The sequence below is a fragment of the Oryctolagus cuniculus genome, chromosome 7, assembly GCF_964237555.1.
Source record: "Oryctolagus cuniculus chromosome 7, mOryCun1.1, whole genome shotgun sequence".
Classification (NCBI taxonomy): Eukaryota; Metazoa; Chordata; class Mammalia; order Lagomorpha; family Leporidae; genus Oryctolagus; species Oryctolagus cuniculus.
In genome coordinates, this window is record NC_091438.1 from 22,549,351 (window position 1) to 22,568,494 (window position 19,144).

A 19,144-nucleotide genomic window follows, 5' to 3' on the forward strand; every position below is an offset into this window, starting at 1 on the left:
CAGCAAAATGTTGAAAAAGAGTGGTGAAATTGACACCCTTGCCTTCCGTTGTTAGGAGGAAAGCGGTCTGTCTGTCATCACTAAGTACGACCCTAGCTCAAGGTGTGTGGGAGGTGCCCCTTACCAAGTCGAGGAACTTCCCCTTTTTCCTTATTCCAAGAGTTTTTATCATGACAGCTTTTGAATTCTGTCACATGCATTTCCTTCATTGACTGTGGTGCATTTTCTCCTGTATTCTTTTTTTGTTTTTAAGTTTTATTTATTGGGTTGGTGTAAAGGATAAAGCTACTGCCTTCAGTGCCGGCATCCTGTATGGGCTCTGGTTCGAGTCCCGGCTACTCCACTTCCGATCCAGCTCTCTGCTGTGGCCTGGGAAAGCAGTAGAAGGTGGCCCAAGTCCTTGAGCCCCTGCACCTGCTTAGGAGACCCAGAAGAAGCTCCTGGCTCCTGGCTTCAGATTAGTGCAGTTCCAACCGTTGCAGCCAATAGGGGAGTGAAACAATGGATGGAAGACCTCTCTCTCTCTCCCTCTCTCTCTGCCTCTCCTTCTCTTTCTGTGTAACTCTGACTTTCAAGAAAAAAAATAAATCTTAAAAAAAGAGAGAGAGGGCCAGCGCCGCGGCTCAATAGGCTAATGATCTGCCTGCGGCGCCAGCACCCCGGGGTTCTAGTCCCGGTTGGGGCGCCGGATTCTGTCCCAGTTGCTCCTCTTCCAGTCCAGCTCTCTGCTGTGGCCTGGGAGGGCAGTGGAGGATGGCCCAAGTACTTGGGCCCTGCACCCACATGGGAGACCAGGAGGAAGCACCTGGCTCCCGGCTTCGGATCAGCGCGGTGCGCCGGCCACAGCAGCCATTGAGGGGTGAACCAACGGAAAAGGAAGACCTTTCTCTGTATCTCTCTCTCTCTCACTGTCCACTCTGCCTGTCAAAAAATACTATTAAAAAAAGAGAGATTTATTTATTTATTTGAAAAGCAGAGAGAGAGAGAAAGAGAGAGGTTTTCCATCTGCTGGTTCACTGGTCAGATGGCCACAATGGCCGGAGCTACGCCTATCCACACTTGATCTTAGCCAAAAGGCCGAGAAGCGGCAAAGACAGGAGCTTCCTCCAGGTCTCTCACATGGATGCAGGAGCCCAAGAGCTTACGCCATCTTCCACTGCTTTCCCAGGACATAGCAGAGAGCTGGATTGGAAATGGAGCATCCGGGACTTGAACTGGCATCCATATGGTATGTCAACACTTCAGGCGGTGGCTTTACCCGCTATGCCACAGCACCAACCCATCTTGTAAGCTATTAATATGGCCAATGCACTGATTGATTTTTAAATATTGACTCAGCCTTGCATGCCTGCAATAAGCATCGCAAATATTTTTTGTATCTCTCTTGCCTGTTGTCTATCTCTCTCACATTGACAGTAAGTTCCAAGTGCAAAGAAACACTGGGGTTCATTTTGCTCACTGCTATCTTCCAGTGCCTAAAACAGGGCTGGCACCCAGTGAGCATCTGATATTCATTCGTTGAATGAATGAATGCACAGAAGAGAGGTGAAGGGGATTCCCGAGACCACAGTAAAAAGAAATTCCAGGATGGCTGAAGAGACCAGAAGGCCCCAGGAGAGCTTGTTGAACCTGAATGCCTAAGAAGGTGTTTAGATAGTCAGCCTAGAGTTGAGGGTTGACTTGATGAGAATTACATAGAAAACTGAGCGAAAAAGTTTTTTTTTAAAATTTAGGGCTGTTGTTTTAATATGTGAAAGTGTAGCTTTTTTATTCTATTTTATTTTTTTTAATATTTATTTATTTACTTGGAAGAGTTACACAGACAGAGGAGAGGCAGAGAGAGAGAGAGAGAGAGGTCTTCCATCCGCTCATTCACTCCCCAGATGGCTGCAATGGCCGGAGCTGCACCAATCCAAAGCCAGGAGCCAGGAGCCTCTTCCAGGTCCTCTACACGGGTATAGGGGCCCAAGGACTCGGGCCATCTTCTACTGCTTTCCCAGGCCACAGCAGAGAGCTGGATCAGAAGTGGAAAAGCTGAGACTTGAACCGGCGCCCATATGAGACCCTGGCACTGGAGGCAGCAGCTTTACTTGCTATGCCACAGCGCTGGCCCCAAAACCCATCTTTAAAACAGTAATTTTTGCTGTGGGACATCCATGCCATGGAATCGTACTCAGAGCTAAAAAGAATGAGCTATCAAGCCACAGATACATGTGGAGGAAGCCTAAATGTGCTGGTATTATTCATCAAAGAAGCCCATCTTAAAAAGGCTGCTTTTCAGATACTGTAAGATTCCAACTAAACGACATTCTAGAAAAGGCAGAACTGTGGAGACGGCAGGAGATCAGTCGTTGCAGGAGTGCGGGGAAGAGATGGAAGGAGAAGAGATTTTCTGTGTGGTACCACACACGTGAGTTGTTACACATGTGCCAAAACTCGCAGAGTGTGTGGTGGCTGAGAAACAGTGGCCAGTTTTTTCTTTTGTATCCTGCAGGAGTGCACGCACACACATGTATTCCACAGGAACACAGTCATGCTCATGCATACAACACACAAGCTCACATGTGTATTAGCATGGCTTTCCCACCGCTCTGTATACCAGCATTCTTTTGTTCCATGTATCATTGAGATCCTTCCAGTCATTACGTAGACAGCTCCCGCGGTATTGGGCAGCGTTCTCTAAACGATGTATTATTTACCCCATCACCTGTTCAGGCCTGTCGGGATTTACATCTTCTATCACCTGTTTATGAACATAGAGGCCATTTCCAAAATCTTGCTTTGCAAGCAATGCTGCAATGCAGAACCCTATCGCGGTCCAACACTCTTCCTGGTCTCCCCAGCCCTGCCAGGACTCCCTTGACTGGTCCTCTGCAGCCATGGCAGGTCTCCCTGAATCTTCTTCCTACTCTACTCCACAGGGGGGCTGGACCCTGGGATGTCCAGGCTGACGGACCCCGCTCCTACCCTCATGAAGTCGCACTTCAGAGGGCTGCATGATGAAAGAGCAGTTATTTAAAAATCAGGTGTTCAGCACTGGGTTAGAAATCTGCTGCCTAACTCCATGCTAGCAGGTTAAAGGGCTACCAGCTTAATGTGTGGTTACCTTATCCCCATCAATGCTTCCTCAGGGAGAGGAGAGAATGAGCTCATGGTGGGTGAGCATGAAGTGGGAAGAGGGAGCCATCCTTGTTTTTAAAAAGATTTATTCATTTATCAGAAAGGCAGAGATACACAGAGAGAGGAGCCAGTGGGGAAAGAGAGAGAGAGAGAGAGAGAGATCTTCCATCCACTGGTTCACTCTCCAAAGGCTGAAATAGCCTGGGCCAGGCCAGACTGAAGCCAGGAGCCAGGAGCTTCTTTCAGGTCTCCCACGTGGGTGCAGGGCCCACGCAGTTGGACCATCTTCCTCTTCTTTTTCCAAGCGCATTAGCAGGAAGCTGGATCAGAGGTGGAGCAGCTGGGACTGGAGCCAGCGTCCATATGGGATGCCAGCACTGCAGATGGAGGCTTAACCTGCTTCGCCACAGCACTGGCCCCATCATCTTGCTTGAAATGAACTCTTCCCAGGCCAGAGGGGCTGAAACTCTCGCACTGACCTCTGGGGTCAGGTTCTGGGTCCTGGGAAGCCTTTGGAGCCCCTGGGATCTCGGGTTTCAGACAGCTCCCCAGCTGTCCTACCCAGGGGCAAAGCCTTCCCTGTCTCAAAAAAACGCGCTCCTCTCCCTTCCCTGCCGATGGCTGTGCAAGCCAGGGTCTGGATTTGTTCCTTGGGGCTCAGAAGGTACTGCACCTCCTGCAGGGGCTCGCTCAAGGGTGTCCCTTCCGAGGGAGGGCAGCACCCCTGCTAGCACTGCCTCTCACGAGAAGGGGCGCAGCAGGCCGTTTGGATCAGGGCAGGAAGTCAGTCAATTTAGGGAAAAACTCCTTGGGGGGTCCTTGGAGTAGCCAGGGGTGTGAGGGCACTCTGAGAAGGGTGCTGGGGGAAGTAGCTGGGGAAGACAGGAACTGGTCTCACCAGGGCTGGGCTGGGGCGGTGCCCCCAGTTGACATCCACACGTTCTGAAACGATGTAAAAGCAGCATGATTCGTTCGATCAACAAAAAGAGGAAGATTTCAAAGAGTGAGAGTGTAATCAAAATGTAGTATACACCCCGCAGAATATTACTCAGCCTTACAATGGAAAGGCAGGGCCAACACTGTGGTGTAGCAGGCTAAGCCTCCACCTGCAGTGCTGGCATCCCATGTGGGCACTGGTTCATGGCCCGGCTGCTCCTCTTCCTATCCAGCTCTCTGCTATGGCTGAGAAAGCAGTAGAAGATGGCCCAAGTGCTTGGGCCCTGCACTCACGTGGGAGACCCAGAGGAAGCTCCTGGATCCTGGCTTTGTATCAGCCCAGCTCTGGCTGTTGTGGTCATTTGGGGAGTGAATGCGTGGATGGAAGACCTCTCTCTCTGCCTCTCTCATAAATACATCTTTCAAAGGGGGAGGGGGGCTTGCCATCATGTGAGAGTCTTGCTAAGTGAGAGAGCCAGCCACAAAAGTACATATCCTGTAGGATCCCACTTGCATGTGCTCTCCAGAGAACTCTAAATTGTGGAGACAGAAAGCAGAATGGCAGGTGCTTGGGGCTCAAAGTGCCTCTAGTGTGAGGGGGTCGCCTGGGCTGGGGAGCGGCTGGCCAACCACAGCACCGGCAATTTGCCTGCCTCCCACCGGGGCATCCTTTCACAAAGGCTTGGTGGGTTCACAACCCCTGCTGCTGCCTCCTTGGGGGTGGGTGTCTGAGCTCTCTGGGCTCATGTGTTGGACAGGTAAGAATTGAGGCCCCGCGGTACTAGCTCCAATCTGACGGCTTCAGGCGCAACTGCAGGCAGAGCCCCCGGGAGCAGAGTCAGCTCCTCTGGCTAGAAGTTGGAAAGGGCTGCTCCGGGCCCCACAGCCCTCCACTGGGGACCAGCGTGAGCTCAGGGTGGTGCGCGTGCCTGCCGACAGGGTCAGTTGTGTTGAGGGCTGAAATGTTAAGTGCATAAAAGCAGGAGCGTTGACATCACTGAGCTGGACCAGAAACAACCCTCTCCCCCAGGGTGTGTGTGTGTGTGTGTGTGTTCACACCTGGGTGCGCATTTCCCACGTGTGTTCATCCACACAGGATGCTCTACGTGCGTGGATCGTGGGCATGCAGATGCACGGACAGACCTAAGATGTGTCTATGTACAGGCTGAAGATCACCACGGATCTGGCGAGGGGCTCTGAGCCGGCGATCACGCACACTGATGGATGGGGCGACGCTTCCCGCTCCGATCCCTAACTCATTATTAAGCTCCTCGCTCTTTGCAGACGCTCCCTGCGCCTCCCCCGCTCCGGGCTTCAGCGGCGCAGGCGCCGGGCCGAGCCCGGCGCAGAGCGGGGAGCCGGCGGCCGCGCTCCGGGCCAGGGTCCCGGGGGAGCAGGTGAGCGACCCGCGCCGCGTGGCCCCCACGGCCCTTGGCGAAGACGCCGCCTGGCCGCGCTGCGCCGGCGCCCCCGCCTTCCCTGCCTGGCAGTAGCCGCCTCGCCTCTGTTGGCATCCTCCTCCTCCCTCTGCCTGGCATCGTCCTCCTCCCTCTGCCTAGCAGCCTCCCCCCTCTGCCTGGCATCTCCCCCTCTGTCTCCTGCCTGGCATCCCCTACAGCCCCCCACGCCTGGCAGCCTCCTCCCTCTGCCTGGCAGCTTCCTCTCTCTGCCTGGCATCTCCCCCTTACCTTCCCCTCGTCTCTACCTGGCATCTCTCCTTCTGCCTCCCTGGCATCTCCGGCTCTTCCTTCTTTCCTGGCGTCTCCCCCTACTCCTGACTTTGCCCCCCTGCCTGGCACCTCCCTGCACCCCACCCCCTGCCGGCTGCCTCCTCCTCCCAGCCCTTTCGTTGAGCCTCTTCCCTGACTCGGAAGTTCCTCTTCACCCCCTCCCTGCCCGGAGACCTCCCCTACCTGCTACCCTCCTGTCTGCCTTGCACCTGCATTTCCCCTGCTTCCCTTGTCTGGCACCCTCCTGCCTGGCACCTTCTCTGCTTTCCCCGTCTGGCACCACTCTCCTCCCTCTGCCTGGCACCTCCCCTCCTTTCCCCCAACCTGTCACCTCCCCTCCTCCCCCCTGCCTGTCACCTCCCCTCCTTCCCCCCACCTGTCACCTCCCCTCCTCCCCCTGCCTGTCACCTCTTCCCCCCAACTGTCACCTCCCTTCCTTCCCCTGCCTGTCACCTCCCCTCCTTCCCCTGCCTGTCACCTCCCTTCCTTCCCCTGCCTGTCACCTCTCCTCCTTCCCCTGCCTGTCACCTCCCTTCCTTCCCCTGCCTGTCACCTCCCTTCCTTCCCCTGCCTGTCACCTCTTCCCCCCAACTGTCACCTCCCTTCCTTCCCCTGCCTGACACCTCCCCTGCTTCCCCCCACCTGTCACCTCCCCTCTTCCCTCTGCCTGTCACCTCTTCACCCCACCTGTCACCTCCCCTCCTCCCCCTGCCTGTCACCTCTTCCCCCCAACTGCCACCTCCCTTCCTTCCCCTGCCTGTCACCTCCCCTCCTCCCCCTACCTGTCACCATCTCCCCCCACCTGTAACCTCTTCTCCCCCCTACATATCACCTCCCTTCCTTCCCCTGCCTGTCACCTCCTCTCCTCCCCCTTACCTGTCACCTCCCCTCCTTCTCCCCTACCTGTCACCTCCCCTCCTCCCCCGGCCTGGCACCTCCCTGCTCTCATGCCCCCTCCAGGTCCCCGCTCCTCGCCCACCCCAGCCCACCCTTCGCTTTCCTCTAGGTCCTCTCTTAGCTCCCCGCCCCTCCTCATTCCCTCTGCTCCTCACCTTTCTCCCAGTTGATCCTTGGCCACCACCACCTTCTGCCCACATGGCTACAGTGAGCCTGAACCCCTCTCAAGCCCCACTCCAGCCCTCCCTCTTGCACCCCATAGCCACAGCACCACTCATTCCTTAGCCTCCATGCCCCACCTCTGCCCAGGGGCTTCTGCTTAGCAGTGGAGTCTGACCGGAGCCGCAGGCTGGGAGGGAAGTGTGGTGGGGGCAGGTTCTATGGTAGACCCAGGAAGCTGTGCTCCCGGGAGGTGCCCAGAGCTGGTGGGGGAGCCGGTGGACTCCCTGCCACCACCCTGAGGGTCCCTTCGAGGCCCAGCATTGCATCCTGGCCAGGCAGCCCCACTCTCCCTGCACCTGCTGCCACAGCTCCCACGTGCCTCTCCCTGCTGGGGCCTGGGGTCCACCTGAACCCTGGTGCATGTCAGTCTACCCTGTCCTGCGGGGATCCACGGGCTGCTCCCCAGCTGTGTCCAGGCCCTGCCCTAAGCCTCCCCCTGCCCGTATAGCTCCCCAACCGCTTCCTCAGGCCTCCTTTCCCCAGCCTCCCAGGGCCCTTTGGAACCTGTGATGGGGGCTCAGGCTCTGGCCCCGACTCCCTCTCCTTGCAGATCCTCCTCAGAATGGCCCTTGGTGCAGCAGGTGCAGTGGGCTCTGGGCCCGGGCCCCACGGGGGCACTGGATGACTCCCCTGTTGCAGGACCCTGCCATCTATGACTCCAGGCCTTCAGCACCCACACCCACCCACCGTGGTACAGGTAGGTGTGTCCTGCCCCAGCAGCCCAGGAGCAGCACTTCCGGGGTGCCACTGAGCGTGCCAGCTCTGGCCCTTGACCACACCACACAGCCCGCTCAGTACTCAGGCCCTCGCTGGACTCCCGAGTGCCTGTGCATTGCCCCTGCTCAAGCTTCCCACAACGGGGCCTCCTCCCCCTCCTCTTCCACCTCTGATGTCATTTGGGCCTCTGCTTCTGCCCTGGTAGTAGCTCTTGGGAGAGTCCCCTCGCTTCCCAGTGTCCCTGGCTTTGCCTCTCAAAGCTGCTCCGAGCCAGGGACAAGCTGGTCTGAAGCCAAATTTTGGGTTCACGTGGAAATGGTCTGACTTGTTCAACTTCCTCCCCACCCACGGAAACAACCATCTCTTCCTTCACTTGTGCATGGCACGCATGGGTGTATGTGTACACACACACACACACACACACACACACACACGTGCATGCCCACACATGCATGCCTTGTGCCTCTGCTAGCCGGAAGGAACCTGCAGATCCCCCGGTATAACTTGGACTCCGCAGCCTATCCCCTGTGGAGTTTGTTCTGGATGGGAGGAGCAGGTGGTCGCCTACTGTGTGGTCCCTGCAGGAGCCAGCCCTGCCCTGCTCAGAGGCCTAGAGCTCAGATGTGCCCTCAGGCCCTGGCACTCCAGTTGGACCCTCCTGGGCTACCTGGCTAGTCCTGTGTCAGTCCCCCCTGCCCAGAAGAACCCTCTGAGACTCAGGGTGGAAAAGCCCCCTTGCCCAAGAGCGCCACCCAGCGGAGGGGAGGCCTTGGCACTGGCTGTGGGGCTGAGGTCGTTTGAGCTCTGTCTGCTCGGTGCCGCGGGTCCCTCTTGGCCGGCCTTACTTGGGAGTGACTCAGCAACAGGCTGGGTGCTGTTGGGTCTCCAGGGGTGCAGGGTCCAGTGCCTGCCCTCAAGGCCCACAGCTGAGTGGAGAGTGCAGACTCAGGCAATCTGGGCAGGAAGTTACCACGGGTGGAGCGGACCTGGGGCCCTGAGGGGCAACATCAGGAAAGCTCTGGAAAGGTACGATCTGCAGGGACTCCCCCCACCCCAGGGTGGGCTGGTGCCATGGGTGAAGGCTGGCGGGATGAGGGTCTTTCTCAGCTTCTCCTTCCTCCTTCCACCAGCTGCCAGTCTGCTCTGAAGACCAAGTGCAGCCCTATTCCCCTCTGCGCTCCTCTGCCAGGCCCAGAGCAAAAAGGTGCAAGGCGCTGGCCCCTGGGCAAGCCCCGCTTGGTCCAGAGGAGGCAGGTGGCCTGGTGCTGGGCACCCTGGGAACAAGCAGTGTGGGCAGCCCCAGCCCCACACCCAGAGCCCTGCAGGGAAGTCAGGACACCCCACAACAGCCCCACCCCCCTCTGGGCTATGCAGGCAGCACCTTAGGTGGGGTGTGGACCTGGGCCCCTCTTGGTGCTGCTTGGCTTCTGAGTGCAGATTCCTAAAGCAAAGGAGTGGGCTAGTAGACTCCACATGTTCTCCCTGGGCTGGGGAACTCCTGAAATTCTGCAGGTCTGAGGGTGGAGGCCAGGATGGATAGAGGGGAGAGAAGGACTGGGGGTCAGTCCCACATGGGGTTGCTTGTCTGGGATACACTCAGCTAAGCCCTGCATGGGTGGGATTGGGGGATTTCTGTAGTAGAGGGGAAGGAGGTGACCGACAGGCGGGAGGGCCTGAGAGGGCAGGAGTTAGAGGCTCTGGACACACCGTCAGCACCTCGCCCTGATCATGACGTGATTCCTGGGGAGCCAGGAGCCCCAGCCCCCAAGTGATGAGGCAGTGAGGGGGTGAGGCGCTGGGGGCAGATCGGGCATTTGACTTTGGAATCACATAAATATAAGCCTGACCTCTGTGAGCGTGCGGTTCCAAGCTCTTGGCGGCCAGTGTGTGCTCAGGCATTGGGATGCTGTAAGCGCCCCGGTGCCAGGCAGCGTCTAGACGGGCAAGCGAGCGCAGGCGTGCAGCAGCTGGAGGCTGCGTTGCCCTGGGCGCTCCTGGTGTGATTGCAAGTGAGTGCTGTTGTTAGTGAGTGTGAAGTGGTGGAGTTAATGAGCTGAGGTGTCACTCCCCCCTCCTCCGTGAGGTGTCGCTGGGAGGAGGCAGAGCCCTCCTTCTTTGGCTGAATTCTGAACCGCCTGGAATGCCTGCAACAGAGGGGCCAGCCCAAGGCTGCTGCCTGTCTCTGGGGGGTGCACAGCTGGTGGGGGTCATGGCTGTGCCTTGTTGATAAGGCCACCTGCAGACCCTTGGCAACTCCTAAGGGACCAGACGGGAGACGTGATGGCTTCAGCTGGGCCCCGTGTATGGGATAACACATCCTGCTGAATCGCTTCCCAAGCCTTGAAACCAGTTGCGTTGCGAACTAAACTTACTTCCAGGGAATCTGAGAGTGTGGCGCATGAGCGTGTACCCACCACGTGCCTTTCCTGGAATTGACAAACTTGGACCATCTCCCACGTGAAATTTTCCAGACTGAAGAACATTCTAGGGCCTGGAGTGAGGAACGGGGAGCTAGGGAAAGAAGGTGGGAGGAGCAGAGGGAAGATGGGGACGAGGTACTGAGATGCCTGCCACCTCTTTCCAAAGAAAGGTTTGAGGCAGTTTGCAGAGATGCATGGGATGGAGAGAAAAGGGGTTGGAGACCTAAGCTGTAGCCAAGAAAGATGTAAGTGCACCAGACACAAGGCCCGGGGCCCAGGGCTATCAGCAGGAAGACTTGAGCAGTACGGGATCCATGCTGTCGGCAACACAAAAATCAAGCCTCTTGCGCGTATCACTGTGGTTTCTGCTCGGGAGACCCTGAGAAGTCTCTCCTTGGTGATGATGCTATGTGACAAAGCGAAGCAGTGTCCTCAGCCGAGGGCTAAGGCAGCACCTAGCGCAGTCCTGTCCGCCCATGTAAATAAACATCACCGATCTCGCGTAACCCAAAGGTGAAAGCGAGAGCATCAGGAAGAGTGGGCGTCGGCCTCTGCACCCTCGTATTCTGCGCGTGAATCTTGCAACAATGGTTCTGGCAAATGTGGGGCACCCTGAGAGTGGTTGAAATCGGGAATTAAGCACAGAGCCACGTTCTCTAGCTCGGGGTGCTGTCTTCATAGAAAGTAAAAAAACTTCCCTCAGTACCTGTGCTCAACAGGTGAGTTTAGGTGTAAGGAGGGACCAGTCATGCGCCTGGCCCTTTAGGTAGAAACAGGCCCAGAGGTCAAGATTATTTTTTAAAGATGTATTTATCTATTTATTTGAAAGGCAGCATTAGAGAGGCAGAGGGAGACAGAGAGAGAGGGGGAGAGAGAGAGAGAGAGAGAGAGAGAGAGAGAGAGGTTTTCCATCCACTGGTTCATTCCCCAGATTGCCACATGGCCAGAGCTGCGCTGATCCGAAGCCAGGAGCCAGGAGCTTCTTCCAGATCTCCCACACTGATGCAGGAACGCAAGGATCTTTGGGCCATCTTCCACTGCTTTCCCAGACCATAGCAGAGAGCTGGATAGGAAGTGGAGCAGCCAGGACTCGAACTGGCACCCATATGGGATGCCGGCACTGCAGGGGGCGGTTTTACCCGCAATGCCACAGCACCGACCCCAGAGGCCAAGGTTATATCAACAGCAGAGATAGCCAGGCCAAATGTCGAGGGCAGCTCCTATGCCCTCACCTGGGGCACAGGAACAGGAAGGGATGGTCTCCAGTCCAACGAGAGGACTGGCCGGAGAGAACGCAGGCTTGCCTTCAACCGCTTCATGCCATCCAGGAGAGAACTTGTCCAAAGGTGTCAGACCTTCAGTGCCTTGCCAAACAGAGCCCCATCCCACGAGGCAGAAGGCTGATTCCAGAGCCTTCTCCTGGTTTCCTTGTTCCACTGGCCACACTGCTGGACAGAGACAGAGACAGACCCGGGAATGGCATTTGGCAGTACCCCGTTGCTTCTCTCTCCTTTGGAATGATCACCACATCCTTTCAGTGGGTCTTCTGTCCCACATAGGTCTCAGTTCCACCCACTTCTTTTTAAATTTTATTTATTTGAGAGATCGAGTTACAGACAGAGAGCAGGAGAGACAGAGAGAAAGGTCTTTCATCTGCTGGTTCACTCCCCAAATGGCCGCAACGGCCGGAGCTGAGCCGATCCAAAGCCAGAAGACTGGAGCTTCTTCTGGGTCTCCCACGTGGGTGCAGGAGCCCAAGCACTTGGGCTCTTTCCTAGGCCATAGCAGAGAGCTGGATCAGAAGAGGAACAGCCGGGACTAGAACCGGCGTCCATATGGAAGGGCAGGCACTGCAGGTGGAAGCTTAGCCCACAATGCCACAGCACTGGCCCCAGTTCCACACACTTTTATTTTTCATGTAACCACCCCCGTCTTGTTGCTCTTGTCTTCTGCCTGGACCTCTGAGGTCACCACCCGACAGGCCTTCCCCTCCCCTTGGCCCCACCCCCACCCCAGTAGCTCCCCGGTCAGGCGCAGCTCTCAGTGTTCAAGAAAGCACTCCATTCACAACTGCTCCTGTGCCGATGGAGAGCCTGCCTCCTGCTCACCCTGTCAATCATCAGCCATCAGCATCAGCGCTGCCCTTGCTCCACGATGCTATATGACGTAAACCAGATCTCTCTTGGTTCCAGGCCCCAGCCTCCATTGGTGCTGGCCGCTTTACAGCTCCAGCCTGGAGTCTGTCCTCTCTGGCCTGTACCTGTGAACTCCCACGTGGAGTTACCCATCTTTCTAATGCAATCTGTCATTTTTGTTGGAAAGGTCTATTTGGGGCCGGTGCTATGGCATAGTGGGTTAAGCCACCACCTAGAGCCCTGGCTTCCCATATGGGTGCTGCTTTGTGTCCTGGCTGCTCCACTTCCAATCCAGCTCTCTGCTAATGTGTCAGGGAAAGAAATGGAAAATGGCTCAAGTGCTTGGGCCCCTGCACCCAGGTGGGAGATCCCGATGGAGTCTGGCTTCAGCCTGGCCTAACCCTGGTCACTGTGGCCATTTGGGGAGTGAACCAGCTGACGGAAGACCTCTCTCTGCCTCTGCCTCTCCCTCTTTGTATGTAACTCCACCTTCCAAATAAATAAATAAATCTTTATGGCTGTAACAGCTGGGGCTGAGCCAGGCTGAAGCCAAGAGCTTTTTCCTGGCCTCCCATGTGGGTGAAGGGGCCCAAGCTCTTGGGCCATCCTGCGCTGCTTTCCCAGGCCATTAGCAGGGAGCTGGATTGGAAGCAGAGCAGTCAGGGCTCAAACTGGTGTCTATATTGGATGTTGGCACTGCAGATGGCGGCTTAAAACCCACTGCACCAGGCCAGCGCCATGGCTCACTTGGCTAATCCTCCGCCTTTGGCGCCGGAATGCCATATGGGTGCAGGGTTCTAGTCATGGTTGCTTCTCTTCCAGTCCAGCTCTCTGCTGTGGCCTGGAAAGGCAGTGGAGGATGGCCCAAGTGCTTGGGTGCCTGCACCTGCGTGGGAGGCCAGGAAGAAGCACCTGGCTCCTGGCTTCGGATTAGCATAGCTCCTACTGTAGCGGCCATTTGAGGGGGTGAACCAACAGAAGGAAGACCTTTCTCTCTGTCTTTCCCTCTCACTGTCTGTAACTCTACCTGTCAAATAAATAAATAAAAAATCTTAAAAAAAAAAAAAAAACACTGCACCAAAGCACTGGCCCTATAATCCGCATTTCCAAGAGGCCCCCCTACTTTCCCCTTAATCAAATTTTTATTTGGAATAAAGGAAGTGAGCCAGCAGAGCTCAGGAAAGCCCTGTGGTCCTCCAGGGGTCACTCTGGGTGGGCTCGGAACAGGACTGGTCTGAGTCAGCAGCAGGGGCCCAGGCAGGTGGGCTTGGAGGAGGAGGTGCCTGTCGGGGGAGTGGAGAAGGGGAAGCCTGTGCCCTCCTAGGCCTAAGCAGAGCGAGAAGCTGCCTTCCTATCCTGCCTCCCAGCCCCTTTCCAGAAGAAAGTGTCACTTGGCTTTTTCCTTTTGCCTCAGTTTCCCCTCGAACCCCCTTTTTACCACTCCCCACCTTACCCAGGCCTCTTCCTTCAGAAGAAAACTGACTTGGAGACACTTTTGAAAGTATGCCCATTTGGGCCGGTGCCGCAGCTCACTAGGCTAATCCTCTGCCTTGCGGCACCAGTACACCGGGTTCTAGTCCCAGTCTGGGCGCTGGATTCTGTCCTGGTTGCCCCTCTTGCAAACCAGCTCTCTGCTGTGGCCAGGGAGTGCAGTGGAGGATGGCCCAAGTGCTTGGGCCCTGCACCCCATGGGAGACCAGGAGAAGTACCTGGCTCCTTCCATCGGATCAGCGTGGTGTGCCAGCCGCAGCGTGCCAGCTGTGGCGGCCATTGGAGGGTGAACCAACAGCAAAAGGAAGACCTTTCTCTCTCTCTCTCTCTCTCTCTCTCTCTCTGTCCACTCTGCCTGTCAAGAAAAAAAAAAGTAGGCCCATTTGGTGGTCTACAGTCCCCCGACCCCATCCAGATCGCCCCAGCCCCACCCCTGTCTTTCTCAGCAGCACCTCATGCCCCAGGCACACAGTCTCCTGCAGGAAGTGAGCCAGGGAGGCAGGAGGGGGGCAGAGTCAGAGCAGCCAGTGTCCACTGAGGACTTAGGGTGAGTTTTCTGAGCTGGTATAAGAATTTAAACTGACTTGACTAATTCATCCCCCCAAGCCATCCTGTGGGGTAAAGGCTGTTTTAATCACTGTCACTTAAATTTTTTTTAAGGCAGTTACAGATAATGAGGGAGAAAGTTAGTTCTTCCATCCGCTGGTTCACTCCCCAAATGGCTGCAATGACCAAAGCTAGGCTAGGTCAAAGCCAGGAGCCAGGAGCTTCTTCTGGGTCTCCCATGTGGGTGCAGGGCCCCGAGCCCCTGAACCATCCTCTACTGCTTTCCCAGACCATTAGCAGGGAGCTGGATCAGAAGTGGAGCAGCCAGGTCTTGAACCAGCACCCATGTGGAATGCTGGCACTGCAGGTGGCGGCTTTACCCACTACACCACAGCGCCAGGCTCTCAATCACTGTCACTTTTAAGATAAGGAAACTGAGGCATGGAGAAGTGAAGTAACTTCCTCAAGGTTATGGCGAGGGTCTGAACTGGGGCTGCCACCCCATGGGGCCCTCAGAGGTATGACACGCCCAACCCAAGGGTGGCCCTTACGGGACGAAACCGCCACCACTTTGTGCCCTGGCCCGGCCCTTCCTCTTCCACAACTAGCACTGAGGCTCAAGCACAAAGGCTGTTTTTCTCCGTCCACAAAGCACCTGCCACTTGCTTCCATGATCTGCTTGGCCCCTGGGAAGCATGTGAGTTTGTAACCCCTAGGATAGGGGGTGGGAGTGGATATGGTGGGTCAGGGAGCTCTTACCCTTGGAAAGAGGGTGGCTCCCTCTCAGCTCCATCCGTAGCTTCCAAGTGTATTGGTGGGCATGTGTTGCCAGCTTCCTGATTTTCTAAGAGGTTCTGGAAGTCTGTCTTTCCTGTGGACTCCTCCAGTTTTTAATGTTGGTACCTGGTTAGCATGTTTACGACGCAGTATGGGATAATCCAAGCCATCTTCCCTGCCCAGTTTGAAACACCCAGCTTGAGCTTCCCTTACCCCATCATCCACCATCTGTCATCCCCTTTGACCCTCAGCCCATGCCCCAAACAGTGATCCTTATCAAGAACTTGGGGGCCCCCGTGTGCCCGTGGTCCCAGGTAGGAGGTGCTGTCACCCTCGGTGGCTTCTCGTCAACAGTGAAATCATTAACAAAATGCAGGGTCTGATGGAAAACGTGAGGACCCTTGGCCCAGAATAGATCAGCGCTTCCTGAGCGTTGCTCGTCAGTCCTCAGTGAGGCGCTGCCGGAGGGGAGGGTGCGGTCCCCACTCTCAACTTGTCCGAGTTTGAAACCCAGAGCAGAGACCGCTGAGGGAACCTGGGCTGCCTTACCAACCCGAGGGAGCAGTCAGACGGTACCCTGAGAGGGACATTGACCTTGTGGTCAGAAGGCTGGAGCCGGAGCCTGCCTGTTGGCACTCATTCACTGGCCCGGCGCTGAGTCACTCACTCTTAGACAACTCCCCAAGCCCACTGCTGCTGTCTTTATCTCTTTATTTTCTTTGTTGAAAAGATTTATTTTTTATTTACTTGAAAAGCAGAGTTACAGAGGGAGGAGAGAGAGAGAGAATGTTCCATCTGCTGGTTCACTCCCCAAATGGCTGCAATGGCCAGAGCTGGGCCAGGCTGAAGCCAGGAGCCAGGAGCTTCTCTGGAGTCTCTCACGTGGGTGCAGGGGCCCAAGGGCTCAGACTACCTTCCACTGCTTTCCCAGGTGCATTAGCAGGGGACTGGATCGGAAGTGGAGCAGCTAGGAATGAAACGTGCGTGCATCCATATGGGATGCCAGAGTTGCAGGTGGAGGCTTAATAGACTAAGCCGCAATGCTGGTCCCCTGGTTCTGTCTTTAAAATGGATGTAGTATCTGTCCCTTTGACCTCCGGGGGTGTCCACAGGACCAAATGATGCATACTGAGCTCTTTTGTAAAGATGTGCAAGTTGGAAGTGTTTGACAAAGTCTCCCAGAATCCCCGGGGGATGTTAGGTGAATGCCGCCGGCTGCAGGAGTTAGAAGTTAACACCTGGCCCTTGGCAGGACAAGGAGGGGCAGCACAGCTCCGATTTGTATCATTTGCCCATCCCCGTGGTGTAAGTACCCCCAAGCATGGCTGTTGGGAAGCTACTGACCTGAAACTCTCACACACCGCTGGCTGGGTGTCGCAACAATCGAGTAGATCAAGTATGACAGACTTGCTAAGAACTGAAGACTAAGCCAAAGGGTGTAGATGAGTCTGGAGAGAGCCTTTGTCCACCTGCCTGCCTTTTTTCTTTTTCTTTTTCTTTTTTTTAAGATTTATTTGTTTATTTGGAAGTCAGAGTCACACACACACACACACACACACACACACATCTTCCATCTGCTGGGTCACTCCCCAGGTCTGGGCCAGGTTTGGGGTAGGCTGAATGAGCCAGGAGCCAGGAACTCCAACCTAATCTCGCACGTGTGTGGCAGAGGCCCAAGCACTTGGGCCACCTGCTGCCTTCCCAGGTGCATTAGCAGGGAGCTTGTCTAGATGTGGAATCGCTGGGACTCAAACAATGCCCCGATGTGGGATTCCTGCCACCGTGCCAGCCCCCTGTCTGTCCTTTTTCAGTACACTCAGCACAAACTAGGATGAAGATTGAGAGTCACACTCACTGGATTTATGAATGGGGCACAGCTAGAAAAGGTGGTAAATGTATTGGAACGCAGAAGTGAGATTCGAATGCTCTCTCAGTCAGCTGGAATACTGGGATAATTCCTGCAAGATGAATATCAGCAGTAATAACCTAAGTGTCTGGTCTTTTTTAAAAAAATGTTTATTTATTTATTTATTTGAAAGCCAGAGTTACATAGAGAGAGAAGGAGAACCAGAGAGAAAGAGAGAGGTCTTCTATCTGCTGGCTCACTCCCCAATTGGTTGCAGTGGCCAGAGCTGTGCCAATCAGAAGCCAGGAGCCAGGAGCTTCCTCCGTACCTCCCACGTGGGTGCAGGGGCCTAAGGACTTGGGCCATCTTCTACTGCTTTCTCAGGCCATAGCAGAGAGCTGGATCGGAAGTGGAGCAGCCCATATGTGATGTCAGCACTGCAGGTGGCGACTTTACCCCCTGTGCCACAGCGCCAGCCCCAGTGTCTGGTCTTGAATGGGAACAGGCAACTTTGCAAGTATGAGACAGGAGACATGTTTTGTCACAATCTGAACAGGAAAAAAAAATGAGTTTAAGTTGACAGCAAGCTCAATACCTACCCGAAGCAGGCTGGGTGACTTACTCAGCCCCGTGTGACATCAGCTGAACATTCGCAGATGGCGTCTCGGGGCGATTTTGCTGTTTGCCGTAGCCCAGTGAGACAGGCATATGTTCATGATGAAGAGGCGAGGCTGAGAGGGCCCCATGGCTTAGTCCTTTTGTCCTTCTGTCCGTCGGTAGTGGATGAAGACTCAGAGTTGGTCTGCGGCCCCAGCAGGTTCCACTCCGGGTTGTGCCAGGGAAGCACCAGGTTGTGGGCCTTGCTCTCTGTGGCTCCAGGCAGGCAGGATACTCAGGGGGAGACGTTGTTTGACCCTGACCACCTCTGTAAAAGACCTGATTTCCAGCAGGATCACATTCTGAGGTCCTGGGGGAGACCCAGTCCCACCTATAACAGGAGGGCTGACAGCTGCCTTCAGATGTGTCTTGGGCGCTGGGAGGACACGAGATCTGAGTGGCCAGAATCTTAGGGAGGTAGCTGGGGCTCAGATCCCTGAGTCATGACCACCACAGGAAGAACCGAGACCCCAAGGGGCAAGCTGACCCCCTGCCACGGCCGAATCCCGGGCTCCTGGGCCGCTGGAGTGGCTGCTCCTCACCTGGTTCAGTGTTCCTCCTGTGAGAATGCACAGAGCCCAAGAGAGGCCTCCAGCCCTCCGGTGCCCGCAGTTACCCTGGGCATTTGCTGTGCCTCCCCGTCTCACTAGCCCCAGTCCTGCCCCTGCAGCCAGTTTCGCCACTGTCACTGCTGCTGCGGGGCCCTGGCTGCTGATGCTACCTCTGCCTCTGCTAGAGACATGGGCGCAGCTCCCTGGAGCTCCCAGAACTCCATGGAGTCCACCGTGTGCCCTTGGACGTGGCTGTAGTGTTGGCTTCTCACCACTGCTACCAAAGCCAGTGGTTCCGCCAAGCCACAGCACATCCTGCATCGGGTTGAGTGATGCAGGTGACTGTTTAAGATCAGCCCAAGATCAGGGGTCCCCATTAGTCTGGAACCTGATGTGGTGGAGGCCGACAGTGGTAGAGAGGGCGAGGAGGAGCCAGGGAGTGAGACAGGGAACATGCTCCCCCTTTCCTTATAAAGCCACCATGATTCACTGCGTCTAATCATCTGCTGCCTTCAGACACTGTAATAGGATTGAGTTCCATCCTTAATCCATTAACACCTGACTCTAGGGATCAAGACCTAACACATAGGTCTTTAGGGGATAACCAAACTAGTGTCCAAACCATAATGGGGACCAAATACTGTCTTCAGGAGCCTGGCCTTCAGTCCCAAGGAGCTGACGGTTCATTCCAGATCAGGGACTGGCATGGGCAAAGGTTCTGAAATGGGCAGGGACTTGATGAGTTGGAAGACCAGCGAGGGAGTCAGTGGGGCTAATGGCACTCATAGGGTGGGTTCCATCCTGTGGGTTGTGGCAAGGACTGTGGACTCTAGTGTGGAAACCCTTGTCAGATCTTAAGCAAGGATGCATCGTTTTTGCAAAGACCACTTTGGCTATGGTGTGAAAAGCAAGATGGAGAGAAACAGGGGGAAGAAATGGGCCCATTGGTCCTCCAAAGAGATGGCCAGGCCCAGGGTGGTAGCCGAGGAGATGCAGAGGAGCCAATGGACTTGAGAGATCTTTTAGAAGTGGAATCCAGAGAGCTGCCTATGCAGTGAATATTATGTCACTTTCCAAGGTCTGTACGAAAATGGAATTG

The 19,144-nt window shown here is 55.6% G+C and overlaps 1 protein-coding gene across 2 annotated transcripts in view; it reads left to right on the forward strand.

Annotated features, from left to right (window-relative positions):
- The first annotated feature begins 5,303 nt into the window (after positions 1–5,303).
- SMARCD3 (SWI/SNF related BAF chromatin remodeling complex subunit D3) overlaps positions 5,304–19,144 on the forward strand; it is a 36,121-nt gene continuing 22,280 nt past the window's right edge. The window contains exons 1-2 of one of the 2 annotated variants that reach the window (XM_017345664.3): positions 5,304–5,453; positions 7,456–7,602. In XM_017345664.3, the coding sequence (XP_017201153.1) occupies positions 7,558–7,602 (45 nt within the window). In that variant the 5' untranslated portion in view covers positions 5,304–5,453; positions 7,456–7,557. Of the gene's footprint in view, positions 5,454–6,776; positions 6,891–7,455; positions 7,603–19,144 lie in introns of those variants that run through there. The other variant, XM_051858347.2, reaches the window with a different exon arrangement.